We start from the raw sequence: 15823 nt of genomic DNA, 5'->3' as shown, positions 1-15823 counted from the left end.
GTCTATTTATTTTTGTTTTCTTAGATACTGTTTTTGTATCAGTCAGTATCATTTTGATAAATATTGTATACGAAGGTTTTGTGACAAGTGTTACTTTTTTTTTTCGAATTTCGTTTTGGTAGTAGTAGCGAGATAATAGTAACGAATATATTTTGTGCAAGTGAAAACACTGGCCCGTGTAAATTAGCATAAATACTGTCTTAATTGTTAACTCTTTGGGGCATAGTGGGGTAAAAAGTGTCCCACCTTTTTGGGACTTACATATGCACAGTAGGATGTTTTTCATCCCACCTTGAAACATTAAGAAAATAAAACTAATCTAATTTAATCTGTTTTCACAAATTTAATGTGAGATTATTTATGTCCCACCAAATAATTAATTATCTCAACATTATTTTTTGAAGTTTTAGTTGCTTTATGTCGTAATTCATACCTACTTTGTTACATTTTTTTTAAATAACATTCCTGTGCAACTAGAGTCTGTTTTTGTCTTAAAATTCTGTGTTTCAAAGAGTTAACCCTTTGCAGTCTAAGCATTTTTTGTCTTGGAAAAAAAAAAAAGGATTTTCAGTCTTTACGAATTTATTTATTTCTGTTTCTTATGTTAATTTGCATTCTTTTGATAATATAAAATAATATAAAAAAAGTCTGAATTGTACATTTCTCCAAAGTAATTTACGCGTGCAAAGGGTTAAATAGCTCGATTAGAAATTGGGGCGACCTTCGAACACAATATCTAAGACAAGATAATTGCTCTAATGATAAGTGTACAACCAAAGTATTGTGATGCATTCGAAGATAGATTTCATATATGTAGTTACTTCCAAAAATATTCGGGCGCTAACAAAGCAACCATTAAACACGGTGCAGGCAAACATATTCGTAATATTTGACATATTTTGAAATATTGTATAATTGAAATGTTTGAAATATTACGAATATGACTAATATGAACATTATATTACTCTATTCGAATTTAATATTATTTATTATTATTTCAAATTATTTCACTATTATTTTAAAATATGAATGTTTACTGAGTATCCGAATAATTTGTGATATACAGAAATGCATTAATGTAACAATACGTAACTCTGCAGTACAATAAACGACGTTTCATTATGAAAAAGCATCAACCTAATTCTTTTATAATTAACCGAATTACGTCTCTAGAAAGGGAAGCTTATGTAGTGTCCGAATATTTTTCGGAGTAACTGTACTTTTGAATATATTTTATAAACGAAAGATTAATATTACGTTTTGCAATTATTTTCTATTTAAGAAAAAGAACATATATTCTATCACTTCTAAATTGCAAATCCTTTTACATTGTATTTTTTATTCAGAGTGTCGTGGAAAATTTGAATTCAAAAGAACGGATTTAAACGCAGTGTAAAAATTTTCTGCGATAAGTATCGTGAAATCTTTTAACTCGTTGAATGTAAAGTAAGTTTCTGTAATTCTTTCGTGCGTTACAAACAGATAAATACAAACGAACGAATAAATTACCGACATTAGGTAATGATATATTTACGGTCACAATAAGGATATATAAATTGTTGTATTTACAAAAAATTCTTCTTTCCTATTTTTCATTGCCGGTATATGATACAATAATCACTAAGAGTTGACTAGAATCAAATTAAATTGACTAAATCAAACTAATTTGACTAAAATTGCTCGGAGCAATTTGCTTGATCATTTGGCATATTAAATCTCATGGGGTTTCGTTAATGTGAAGATAGTATTAATTTTCGTGACCAAAGTCACTATGACCAGAGAGATATTGATTATTCTACGGGAAACCATAAATTGGCTTAATTATACGAATCAATTTCTTGTTAATATGTGGGACGAATAATTTACCGCTCGTTTACTTCTGTATTGCTATAAATGGTCACTTTCTGAATGGTAAGAATAAATATTCGATATCTAGTATACGAACGCTATGTCATTTCACACATATTTCTTGGCCATCGTGTTCATTTGTAACAACTTCAAAGGGAATGGAAAACGAAGTAAAAGAAATCACATTTATTTTAATCACATAAATAACAATTAGTCGCTCAAAATTAAAGATCTATAAATGCAAGAAACGTGCAATTAAACTCAAGTGAAATTGATTCTGTATAATTTTCAAATTTTCGTGTATTTTTGACGCCATCGACGATTCCAGAATACGGGAAAAATTTGACAACTGAAAATTAAACAACAATTAGTCGCACAAAATTAAAGATCTACAAATGCGAGAAACGTGAAATTGATTTTGTATAATCTTCAAACTTTCGTGTATTTTTCGGCGATTCCCAAATATCGGAAAAATTTTGTTCATTTCGTAGTAAAAAATGATTCACATCAACTGACGCGCGTAACACTTTGATTTTACGATGACTGTCGACTCGTCAAATTCATGATCCTTACGTATCATGTATAAACTGTACTACGAGCTTTACCATAGCTTGCCTTTTGTTTGTCATGAAAGAACAATAGGAAGTATGAAAGAAGAAAATATCCCCTGGAGCATAATAGAAACGGTTACACGTTCTATACTTTTATGCCCCCCTTTTCTCACTGTCTGCAAACTACTTTTATCGAAAATCAATTGTTCAGTGGCGAGAAAATCTGCGTGAACTAGGTATAATAAAATTGAAATGGAAAAACTTTCTTATATATTTTAAAAGGCAGTCCAAAATTTACACTAGCACCTTCGTCAAATTGTTGTCGCGAAGTTAAATTTGTATTTCTTTGTTTATACATCAAATATCGTATTATACTTTACTAAGTTGGGAAAACTTCGGCAAAATTCTGAATTTTCCAAATTTATTCCTCAAAATTTTGATTTCTTTGTTTATACATCAAATACCAGATTATACTTTACTAAGTTGGGAAAACTTCGGCAAAATTCTGAATTCTCCAAATTCCGGACTTCTCCAAATTTATTCCTTGATATTATTAGTAAATTCTTCGTACGTCAGTGACAATTCTTAGTATTTGTTTTTCGGATTTTTATGAAAAGTAAGGTAATTGCAGCAATTAAAACGGGTGATAAAATTCTCGTTGTAGTTAGAGTACGGTGACGATGTGTGGCTTCAGCTGTTGGAAAGAGCCGATTGTAAGCATATGGTCTTCAACACGCGGCAGACGTATCCTGACGAGCTTATGACCAATTTGGCAGCTGCGTTGGCTGATGTCAATGGTGAATCTGTAGAGAGTGTAATGCAATTCTTTGGAAAATGCTTCGTTAGATTTTTTAGTAACTTAGGGTAAGTGAGTGTTTCACGTTCAACTCGAAAAACTTCTTGAAAGCACAGTTTATTTCATGATTGTAGAGTAATGTTTTAGTAGTTTCATATTGAAAGTAGATGATAAAAATGACGTGCTATAATATTTTCAGCAATGCTTTTTGCACTTCTTTTGTTAATATACAGGCTGTTCAGCGTAATGGTCGCCACGATTTTTCACACACTTCCGGTAGTCTGACGAAAAAGTGTTGTAAACGAAAATTAATCAGTGCTCGATCGTCAAGAGATTGCAAGAATATTTTTTTTTTTTTCAATAAAAACTCGAAGTCACCTTCATATATTCAATGATTTAATTTTTAATTTAATGATAAAACATTCTTGTTTGACTTATGCATTCATAAACACCCTCATTACAGTAAAAATGATTTTCTCGATAAATTATTGAACAAAAGTATCTTTGTCCCACATCGTTAAATTAGTCTCAATGTCATCTACAATACCACTACATGGTGTCGTTCAAAAAAGTGAAGATGACATCGATCTTCTATTGGAAAAATACAATATTTTTACAATTTGTTGACGATCGAGCACTGGTTCGTCATTTTTATTTACAAAATTTTTTGTCGCACTACCGGAAATGTGTCAAAAATCGTGGCGGCGGTTACACTGAACACCCTGTATAGCTGACGATCCTTAAATAAATAATATGAAATCTGGCAAACGTAATTTCGATATTTAAAATTCCCATGAAATGCAATTACTTCTCATTGCAAAGTAGTCGTATTAATTGGAAGATTCAAAAGTAATTAGGTCAATTAATTGTGATTTTGAAATATAAACGAAGTCAAAATGTTTGTTTCTGATTGCACGGGGTAAGAACAAGTGTTTGATTTCATTAAAATCGTGTTACGATGTTAGATTTAATGTTTTATCAACGAAATGGTTTAACGACCATTGCACATCGAGAACTGCGTAACACGGAAATTCATTTTTGCCTATTGAACGAAGGTCGGTACATATGAAACGTCGTTTTTGCAATGAAACTTTAAATACATTGTGTTTATAAAAAAAAAAGGTAATATATTTAATCAAATGAATTTCCACACGATTCTACTTTTCCAGAACTATGTAGTTTCATTATTCCAAATTAACAAAAATCGGTGGTATTTAAATGAAAAAATGTTTTCAATGCTGCTTTTACAGTGTTTTCATTTCGAAATAATTTATTTATTAAAAAATTGTTCAGGTGTTTGAAGAAATGGTAGTCTGTTGAGAAAAGGTTGAGCGAATATGGGAAGATGTGGCAAAATTTCATGTCCTTTACCATGGATTGTTATCAATAATTTTTCTTAAAACTTTGTTCATTTCTCTTGGTTCATTTTCAGAAATCTTGAATTTTGCACACCAACGTGTCCCAACATTTACACAATCTTCTTCGAATGCTGCATTCATCTTTTCAGCAGCTTTTCCAAATTTAAACTTATATAAAAAAGTAACGCGAATATCCCTGTTATTCATCACGTCAGATAAATACTGTCCAGAAAATTGTGTTATGAAATTTTTCACTACTCAATTCAGCAAATTCCTTCTTCTTGACTATTGTGTATGAAAATTTATGATCGGACAAAATTTAATATACGATATCACCCCGCCAATTTCAGCTGTTGAAAGAACGACATTTCATTTACACCAACCTAATAATTTCACGAAAAGCTTCAACGAATATTTGATTACTTTTGAATATATATGTATTGTAGATATTATCTACCTGGGTTTATTAATGAGACTCTTTCTAAGCAATCAAAAGTCATACTGCCTCTGTTAAATGTCATTTTGCTTTCCTACTTTTATCGATAACGCTGAAAATAAGGTATTACAAATGATTTGTTAGAGTGTTTCAATTCTATAGTTACAATTAGTGTATTTTATAAGATAAAAATCGAGTGATATATGATCTCGTTACTTCTCCGCGTCTCACGAGAGATGATTATCTTAAGCATGAAACGCAGAGCATTGTACCGATTGTGTGATAAATTTCAAGTGTTAGATACTGAAGCTAACAGAAAAAAGATTGTGTTCTTTAAAGTTTTTCGTTAACTATATTCAAAACGTGAATGAAAATATACTAAATTTATTCTTGAAACTATGAAGAAAGTATTTGCGATTTATATTTCACGTACTTAAAATATTAAGTTATATTACTTTTTAGAAATTTTCTCAGGATCCTACTATTAAATCTGTTTTCAGAGGAAAAGGGCATTATACAGTTCGAATATTTGAATCTAGTTTGAATTTCCAAAAATAAGTACCTACTGATAAAACATTCTTTACGAATTCTACAAAAACGTCCTTTTCATTCATCGAAATTTCTAGAATAAAAAAAATTGAAATTCATCAGAATCGAACATTCCGCAGTAATGATTATCTTTGTAACAGGTATGCTTGTATGATAAAAGCGACTGGTCGTTATTTTTGTGACTTTCTACAAAGCGTCGACAATATTCATATGCAGATGAGATTCACATATCCAAAAATGAAAAGTCCTTCAATGTACATTACCCACGTCGACTCACAGGGTGTAGTATTAGTATATCGAAGCACTAGGAAAGGTTTCACACACTATCTTATGGGTAAGATATTACAAATAATGCAACCATGAAATTCTCAGATTGCTTTAACCCCTTGACGTACGATTTCCTTTCCCGGCTATTCATCTAAGCGTCGGCTATTTACCATTTCGGTACAGTATTAAGAAAGAAAAGCTGATGAGATTAATTAAATTTGCCAATGTTCAGTTTTACAAATTAAACCGAGAATTGGAATTAAAGTGAACTTTTGTCACCAGTATGACTGTTTTTATCAGATCTTGACCAAAATCTGTGCCACGAGTCTGACTCGTTATTGTACGTCAAAGGGTTAACAGAAGCACTGTGATAAGCGTTACAAAAGTTTATCGTACAATTCTATCGACATAATTATTGCACCGACGTAAATTCTATTTTCTTTATTTTTTAACAGTAAGTCTACCGGAAAGTTCTGTCCGTTTTTGAATGAAAGGAAAATAATAATTGGAATAATAATTTGTGGATTCCATTTCTGTAGAATGACTCATCTTTGGATCTTGAGATGACATTATCGGACAGAACTTTCTGGCAGACCTAATACTTTGGTTTAGGGCAGGGGTTCCGAAAGTTTTGCCTAGGTGGGCCAAATTGTAAATTCGAAAATATTTGGCGGGCCATTAAGACAATTACGGTCATTGGCCGTTGAGACAATAAAATATATAAACATAAAATTTAGTATTTCTTTAACTGAATAATTCTTAATTGTAATATGATAAAATTTATTTATTTTTTCGTAAAAATGTAAATTATCTCTGTAAATTGAAGAGATTGATCTGCCATCGCGGGCCGCACTTTGGAAACCCCTGGTTTAGAGGATCCTACAGACTGATTGTAGCATCTGTTTTGTAGATCTCTTTTTCCAAAGTGATCCATGCCATCGATAGCGGAAACTATCGATAATAACAGTGTCCAACAAATTTTGACCTTGAGAAAAATCCGCAATGTCCATTGGGTGATTCTTATAGATTTCCTCGTCCCAAATGTGAATCCGGAAGCAGAATTGCTCTATCGCCCTAGGTTCTTTAAAAATATAGCTCTCTGTAAATGCACACGATTTTGGGCAAAAATGAGGTATTGCGAGAAAATTGAAAATTCTAGACAGTGCAATTTAGTCTTGAAAGATAGAAGAGAGTGTCCTGAATATATTAGTGTATGCAGTTATTAAATTTGATGGTTTTGCATGGTTGTAAATGGGCATCAGAGTGATAGAGCAATTCTACTTCCGGATTCGTGTTTGGAACGAGTTTGGATAGCGGCAGCTATCGATAATAATCGATGTACCACTGATAGCGGAGACCATCGGTAATAATCGATATTTTTCCATCTCTGTCTCGTACAAGTCGTAAAGAAGAAGATAGTAACATTCGGCGTCGTAAACGGCATTTGTGACTTCTGTGCAACTACTATTTGCCTCACCATGACACAGGTGCATGTCGAAAAGTTCTTCAAATGTGTATTCCATTGTATAATGCAATATAACGAACATAACGTATACTATGCACGCAACACGCATAAATCACCGAGAAACAATCACTTTACACGACGATGTTCGCATACACATGCGCTACTACGAAGTGAAACCTGAAGAGAGACAAAGAAAGTTTAAAAAATCCTGAAGAAAAATAAATTAAATCTATATTAAAACCAGACTAATATGCAGTAAATGAAATTTAATTGATATACTAAACTAAATATATAACTCGAAGAGAGAGATTAAAACTATGTTCGCTTATGGCGTTGAGTAGCTCTTAAAACTTTCGGTTTAGTTGTGCAAATGATTCTATCCTTTCAAAACTTCCACCGTTAACTTTCCGACGTTTTTTGGACACATCTGGTGAACACCGTGTACACTTTCTTCACTGTCATATACCTGCTTAAAAGCGTACTCCCAAATATTGAGATTGTTCCTTGTCGTTTTCAATTTCATGGGAATTAAGAGCAGCAGGAAAGGAAGTTAGGTGTAAATTTTTCCTTCTGATTAAACATTTGATTACTATCACGTCGAATTTTAAGCAATTGGAAAGTATTTTCGAATTAATAAATAATTCTAAAAATGAAAAGGACCTTAAATATGACCCAATATTAAAATCTTCTTCGAAGGCAGACGAAACCACATTTTCTTATTTTACCAGGAATTATATTGTTTAAAATTATACAAATATATCATGATTAAAATAAGAAACATATTTATCAGAGAGGAGAGTCGTGATTCTGTTTCGAACTTCGGTTGAAACAGAAAACGTCTGGAAGTTGGGTCAACGATGACCCGGCATCTGTCGTTCGAAGTTTAAGGAATTATAATCGTGTAACGAATAAAAAACAAAATTTCATCCGTTATTTGTTATTCGAATAACTGTTTTTTCTTAAATTTTATTCTTTTCATTCAACACTGGTGTACGATGATTGTTTCTCGGTGATTTCTGTGCACAGCGTACGTTATGTTTGTAGTATTGCTGTATACAATGGAACACACGTTTGAAAAACTTTCCGACGTACACTTGTTTCGTGGTGAAGCAAACGGTAGTGCCACAGATGTCGGTAATGTCGTTTACGGCACCGAATGTCACTACCTTCTTCTCTATGACTTGTACGAGGTAAGTTGTGTGACATGTGTCGTTGGCTTTGCGCATCACTGTGCACCCCGTGTCACACCATGTCCTATATTCTTCGATGTAGAGAGGTTTGCTCGGTCACGGGGATATTTTCAAATGTTAATAACTAAAGAACGAAGCTTCGAACGCAATTTTTTCATTCTTGATTTTTGTCTTATTTTCGCTTGTAGAATCACCCCTCTCCTCTTCTCTAAATTTTCTACCAACATTTATGTCAAAATTCTACGTATCAGATTCATCGGTTAAGCGTCACACTTAGGGTACTTAAGATGAAGTAACTTCGTAGAGTTTACGTAGAATGAACAAACTTATTTCTATTACTATTGCACAATACTTGTTGGGAATACTAATGCACACTTTTCCGCAGGTCAGCTATTTCAAATAGCAAAAGAGCTTTACGAAACAAATTTGGATATAAGAGTATTGGGAAGTTCAAATAATATCCCAGGGTCAAGAAGTGTAATGGTTAAATTTAGAATTGATTTTGATAATCGTGAATACGTAAGTAGTTGTGTAAAAATCATAAGTAGTTCGATCTTTCAAATTATCACTATAATCCAGTAATTCAAAGAAATTGGTTGCATATATCTAAAAGGAATGAAAAAATTTATTTTATAATTTTCACATATTTTTAAAGTTTGAGAATATTCATGATACATATGTAATTAAGTTTTAATTTTAAGAAAAGAAGGTATTCTAAGCATATGGTTTCCCTATGGAAAATAAAAGGATTTTTTAAAGTCGAAAACTTTTCCAAGATTTAATAATACATTGTGCAATTACTTTCCAATGTTAGATCGCGAAGAACAACAGAATGAAAATCCCTCTAGGTCGTGAACTACAACCAGTATCGATTTCATTCCTTTTACGTCTTTTCCCTTTCGGTGTGCTGATGAACAAAGACATGCAAATATTGGGTGCTGGTGACAAATTACTGCAAGCATGGGGTGGCAGTTCGTCTTTCTTGAATAAACATATCATGGAAGTATTTAAACTACGTAGGCCTAAAGGAGTATTCTTCACCTGGGGAAATGTAAGAGAACATTCTATAGTAAACAAACCAAAATGTCTCGTATTTTACATGTGTCTTTCTACTACTTTTTATTTGATCGATACAATTTTGTAAGATCACTGGTAATTCTTCATCTTTATTCATCTTCATCTTTATTTCTATTTACCTTCGTTTTCAAAACATGAAAAATGACAATTATCGAAATAAATAAAGCAGCACTTTCAACGTCAATTCCTTGATAAATAAATCCTCAATTTGCGAATATAAAACTATAATTATTTTAAGTACGAAGTAATGGATTAATCGATGAAATGGTTGTGTTTTGAAAGGTCTAATTTCATTTTACCAACTTTTCAATTAAACGACACTTCATTCTAATAGCATTTTAATACCAGAAGGATCATCTGGGTCGACATGATCCATTCGTAAGTTTTCAAAAGTGAATTTTCATGTAACTGAAGCATGATTAAAAAAGTAGATTAATATCGGTACAAATAGAAGGTTACACATGCAGAAAACAAAGACAGAAAGTTACAAACTATAATACTTACCAGTATCAAACTTTTTTTTTTTTTGGAAAGTTGCTAATGGGTCATTTTTGACCCGCTCGGTTTTTCTAGTGTTAGTCATAATAGTAAAAGCACAATTTATATGAATAATCGATTACACTTTAACTACTGTTCGTTCAAAATAAGAATAACCTCGCTCTCGGACCGATTTTCGTCCGTTCTGCGCAGAGAGCGTAGCAGAGGGTAAGACGGAGAAAAACGTAGGCGATTAAGTGGGGGTTTGGACGTTCTAGTGCAGAGCTGCTTAACTTCTTGCTCACGAACAAATTTCCCCTCCCGAGGTTCCCCTACTATGCGACTGAGATGATCTCGCTCGAGTTGCTGCGCGGCGGGAAGACGCGAAGAGTCCTCCCACCACAACTCCAGCGATAGTTTTTTGGTACGAACACGCAGAATGTATAACAGAGCCGCTTAACTTACTCACGAGCAAATTTCCCCTCCCGAGGTTCCCCCACTATGCGGTACAAACACGCAGAATGTGTAATATAAACCAACGGCAGTCGCTGGAGTTGTGGTGGGAGGACTCCTCGCGTCCTCCTCCCGCCGCGGCGCAACTCGAGAGAGACCATCTCAGTCGCATAGTGGGGGAATCTCGGGAGGGGAAGTTTGCTCGTGAGCAAGACGTTAAGCGGCTCTGTTCTAGTGGTTCTAGCCCTGCCTTAGGCACGTCCCATACGCGAAACGAGGTTATTCTTATTTTGAACGAAGAGTACATTATTTATTGAACATCTTCGCTAAAATTTCTGATAACACGGTTAATAGGTGATGTATCTGCATTCAGTGATGTTCGAGCTGGAGTTGATTAGATTAAACGATAACAATGATTCGTCGAATTCGGACAGTACTGGGAGTATAAGCTCAGGATTGGACAGACGAGGCAGTCAAGGAGCTAGAAGCATTCTATTGAAAGGTCAAATGAGATACATCGAGGACATCAATGCGATCATTTTCTTATGTAGTCCTTTGTTAGTTTACAATACACTAACCATAAGTATATCAATTGATCGAACAGAAGTAAATCAATCTAACGTAATCATCCTTTAACAGAATTAACAGTTTAGACGAACTGCTTAACATGGGTTTATACTTGAACGACCTAAATCCTCACGGGTTGAGTCGTGAGTTAGTGCTTGCCGGATGGCAGCATTGCGGGAGGTACAATACTCTTCCATTTTAGCAAGAAATTTTAGAAAGATTTTTATGAAATTTATGTATAAGTAACGAGGTTTTTCGAAAAATAATAAACGCATCCTCTTTTTTTTTTCTTTTTACCGATAATCGTCTATATCTAAGCAGGGAACAAAAGTGATCCTTAAATTTCAAGATGAAGAGTAATGTCGTTAAGGTGTAAAAGGGCGACCAAATTGTTTATGGCAGGCAGTATCCGACGCTAAATTTCCAAGCTTGCCATGAACCTCTAGAACTATTAAAGAAGTGTCACTTGCACGACACATTACCCTTTCCACCTTCGTTTCTTCCCACCTGCACTTTAAACGTACAGTCAATAAGAACGTAATTCTTATTTTCTGATTAAATAAATCAAGCAGAACTAAAGAACGACAAATATCGGTAACTTTCAAATGCAGTCTGTTTTAATATAGAATAGAATAAAAATTTGCAACGCGTTTCGTCGTTACAAATACGTGGAGTATTTTTCGAAAACTTTGAAATACACAAACTTCATGAAAATGGGCTAATAGTCGATAATAACATTCCTTGACTGAAATGTTATTTCGCTTGTTCCATCTCAGATTAGAGATGATGTTTGAGAGAGCGGAACAGAGATCGACCGAACTGGAGAACAGCTACGCATTGCTAGATCGCTGGAAGAACAAGAGCGACGAGCTTTTATACTCTATGATACCTCAAACAGTCGCAGATCGACTACGCGCTGGAGCGAGTCCTTTGAGTACTTGTGAGGTATTTACAGATTTCATTCAGTACCATTGTAATTAATCTTATTTTATGTATTGCTATTAATCTTATCGTGCTGCGCCCTGTAAATTTGGAAAATGTTATCTTAACCGACCTTCTCTCATATACGACAACAGAAATTAAAAGGTATTATTAGGTCATTCTAAAAGTTCCCGTGGTTTTAAACTGTTCATTTTGAAAAAACTAAACTCCAATGAAATTAGACATTTTTATTTAACCCTCTACTGTCGAGGCGGATTCTCGGAGATCTTTTTTGTTTTCCTCCATTCCATTTAGAATTCGACATTATTATATTAAAATGAAATTAATACAACCAACCACTCTATTCTGTAATGTTCATTAGGAAAATGTGTGATAAAGGTAAATCGGTAAGAAAAGTTGTCAGAAATGTTCTATATTTACGTCTAAACTAACTGGAAGTTGAGGAGTTTCGTAGACTCCATATTGGGCTTTACGTCCCAAAAACGGTGCCTCGACAGTAGAGGGTTAAAATAATTTCCGTAATGTTCGATACAATTCTGCTAACGTATTACAAGAGCATTAATTCCGCGTACATAAAAATCGAAATCTGTAACAGGGGTTTCCAAAGTTTTGCCTAGGTGGCCCAAATTGTAAATTCCAAAATATAAAATTTAGTATTTTTTTAACCGAACAATTTTTAATTATAATACGATAAAATTTATTTATTTTTTTGTAAAAATGTAAATTATCTCTGTAAATTGAAGAGATTGATCTGCCATCGCGGGCCGTATTTCTAGGGTTTGCGGGCCGCACTTTGGGAACCAAATGAATCTCCCTGACCCAAACCTAATTTACACCCGAAAAAAATCATGCTCACAGTTTGGTGGTCTACTTCGGGATTAATTCACTGCAGTTTCCTAAGACCGGGTACCACTATCACTGCAGAATCATACAGTAACGAATTGAAGATTGTCTATTAAGAATTAAAGGTAAAGCAATCAGCTCTGGTGAACAAAATAGGCCCTATTCTTTTGCATGACAACGCCAGATCGCACGTAGCAGGCACAACGGTACAAAAATTGCATCAACTGGGTATCGAAGTTCTACCTCATTTCCCACATTCCCATGACTTATCTCCAACCTATTCTCTCTTTTTCCGCTCATTTGACAATTCGCATACGCAAAAACGATTTAGGAAACAGGATGATATTGAAAACGCCTTTCAGTGGTTTCTTCTTCTTAGAGATTCGAATTTTTACATACGCGAAATTAATGCAAAAGTGTATCGAACATTATGGAAATTACTTTAACCTCTTCAGGGATGATTTTTTTTAAAGTTAGCAAAAATTGATCTAATTTTTTATGTAGTTACATTTATATTCGTGTTAAATCGATAGCAATTAAACTACTTCCCTCAGGAGATTTTGGGAGATTGTGTTTTTCATATTTTCTCCATGGCATATATTAGAATTTTCGGAAAATTTAAAGGTACACATATGTGTCGGTGTCCCTGAAGAGGTTAAATAAAAATGTCTAATTTCAATGGAGTTACGTTCTTTCGAAATGAGCGCCTTAAAACCGCGGGAACATTCAGGATAATCTAATATCACAATTCGTTCAGTCAAGTCTTTTACAGAAAATCAAGTGGAAAGTATTACACATTAGTAAATTGTGCTTAACATTTGACTGCTGGAACTCGAAAGTAAAGCTCCCGCTGTGTAGGGCTGAGTTATACAATTAATAGTCATACTACATATTACGTTAGCCAAATCACTTAATTTCCTGAATATTTTTATTTTACATTTGTAAGATAAATAAATAATATATAAATATAAAGTATAGAATATGAAAATGAAGAGGGCTGATAGTATCTAGCGTTCGATTATCGCCGATAGCAGTCAAAGTGTTAAGAATAAAAATAACTTTTTAGCAAATGTTAATCGAAACCGTTCATTTGCAATAAATAAAAATATTTTAATATCTCCCCTTTTTCATAGTCATTCGAATCTATATCTGTATTATTCTGCGAGCTCTGCGACTTCGCCTATTCGACGATCGAAGGTGCAATGGATATTGTCTCATCGATGAACGCCGTTTTCTCCTGTTTCGACTTGCTTATGGATCAGTTTAACGTGTACAAAGTAGGTGTTACGTGTAATACAAACGAGACACGTTGTTATAACGCTTTGAAAAGTAAAAACCGATGGTTAAATCATACTTCGGTAGTTCAGTGGGCGCTTTAACGCACAGTGTTTCACGTTTACGACTTTCAACAGGTAGAAACGGTTGGTCGAGTTTATATGGCAGCCAGTGGAGCACCTGATAGAACAGAAAATCACGCGCAAAACATCGCAGACGTTTCTCTGCAATTACTGAAACACGTTCGATCACTTAAGTTACCGTCTGGTGTTGATATACAAATTCGTATAGGTAATTCGGTGTGAAATTTATTTTGGACGTTCTCTTTCCTTTTAAGAAGATTGGATTCGATGTTCTGGAAGAAATGGTTCAGTCTTTTTAAGGGGTCATACCATGCCTGAGGCTTCTTAAAATTGGTAAAAGTTTGGGAATTTTTTTCACAGGTAACTACTTACTGAAAAATTTCAATTTTTTTAGGAGTTATAAATGTTACCTTCAGCTTTATTCTTCAATTTTTTTAAAGTAAAAATATTACAAAATGGAGAAGTTATTGCGAAAGTTCTTCTGCAGAAACATCGATTGCTGGCCACCGCAACCGACAAAGATTAGAACATCTGAAGTAAAAAATTCTTTCTGTTTTATAAATAAGAATGTATTGGCTACGACGTAGCGTCAGATTTTTTCGATATCTCAATTATTTAACTTTTTAGAAACGTTTAAATTTGATTTTTCAAAAAAAGAGGTTTTACCTTTTCAAAATGACACCATTTCTATAATAATTACAATTTTTGAAAAATTCGAAGCTAAATTGTAGATGATACATTTTTATTTACAAAACAAGAAGAATTTTTTATTTCAAGTGTTCCAATTCTTCTCGGCGATGGCGGCCAGCAATCGATGTTCTAGCAGAAGAAGTTTCGCAATAACTCCACCATTTTGTAACACTTTTACTTTTTAAAAATTGAGGGAAGTAGCAGAATGTTACGTTTACATCCTCTGAAAAATTTGAAATTTTTCATTTGATAATTTCTTGTGAAAAAATTCTCAAACTTCGCCCTATTTCAAGACGCCTTGGGGTGGCGCGTGCACCCCCTAAAGAAGATTGGATTCGATTTTCTATAAGAAATAGTCCAACCTTCTTAATATTTCCGAGAGATTGAACAATTGCATTCAAGTGCATCCCACTTTCTTAGGAATCCATTCTGGACCAGCCGTGGCAGGTATTGTTGGTATTAAAGTACCTAGATATTGCTTCTTCGGCGATACGGTAAATACGGCTTCTAGAATGCAGACAACCAGTCTGGTAAGTACATTTATTCAGCATGGAAGGTGAGACAGAGTAAATTGAAAAAGATGAATTCATTGATTATTAGAAATTTTTAAATAAATGATTTTGGAGTTAGAATTCGAAACTTGACATTCAACAAAGATTAAAAATAGTTCAACCAAATTGATAATTTATAAATAAAATACCTTATTGTCAAATAATATATTTCTTCTATATAGTTTCGCAAGATATTGTACGTTATTGTGCAACAATTTATGTCACTGATAATTAAAAACAAAAAGACAAAGTGTTATTATTATCTATTTACACGAAAAATTCGCTTTTGCGAATGCGCTTTTATCCGACAATTCGAAAACAATAACTATGAAACATTAAACATGAAAATAAATAACGAATCCTATTTAACCCTTTCGCCGTGGTAGATTTTAGCATACAAAATCT

General features: G+C 33.6%; 1 protein-coding gene across 1 annotated transcript in view; it reads left to right on the top strand.

Moving 5' to 3' along the window:
- Nucleotides 1-15823, top strand: part of LOC108573652 (soluble guanylate cyclase 89Da-like) — a 19404-nt gene that overhangs the window by 2654 nt on the left and 927 nt on the right. The window contains exons 2-11 of the mRNA XM_017936129.1: nt 3064-3263; nt 5679-5872; nt 8846-8979; nt 9275-9511; nt 10822-11024; nt 11107-11214; nt 11811-11979; nt 13953-14096; nt 14232-14385; nt 15288-15397. Coding sequence (XP_017791618.1) covers nt 3064-3263; nt 5679-5872; nt 8846-8979; nt 9275-9511; nt 10822-11024; nt 11107-11214; nt 11811-11979; nt 13953-14096; nt 14232-14385; nt 15288-15397 — 1653 coding nt within the window. The remainder of the gene's footprint in view (nt 1-3063; nt 3264-5678; nt 5873-8845; nt 8980-9274; nt 9512-10821; nt 11025-11106; nt 11215-11810; nt 11980-13952; nt 14097-14231; nt 14386-15287; nt 15398-15823) is intronic.

Source organism: Habropoda laboriosa, unplaced genomic scaffold, assembly GCF_001263275.1.
Source record: "Habropoda laboriosa isolate 0110345459 unplaced genomic scaffold, ASM126327v1 scaffold128, whole genome shotgun sequence".
Classification (NCBI taxonomy): Eukaryota; Metazoa; Arthropoda; class Insecta; order Hymenoptera; family Apidae; genus Habropoda; species Habropoda laboriosa.
The sequence above is the reverse complement of the archived record's forward strand: the minus strand, read 5'-3'. Positions and strand labels throughout refer to the sequence as shown.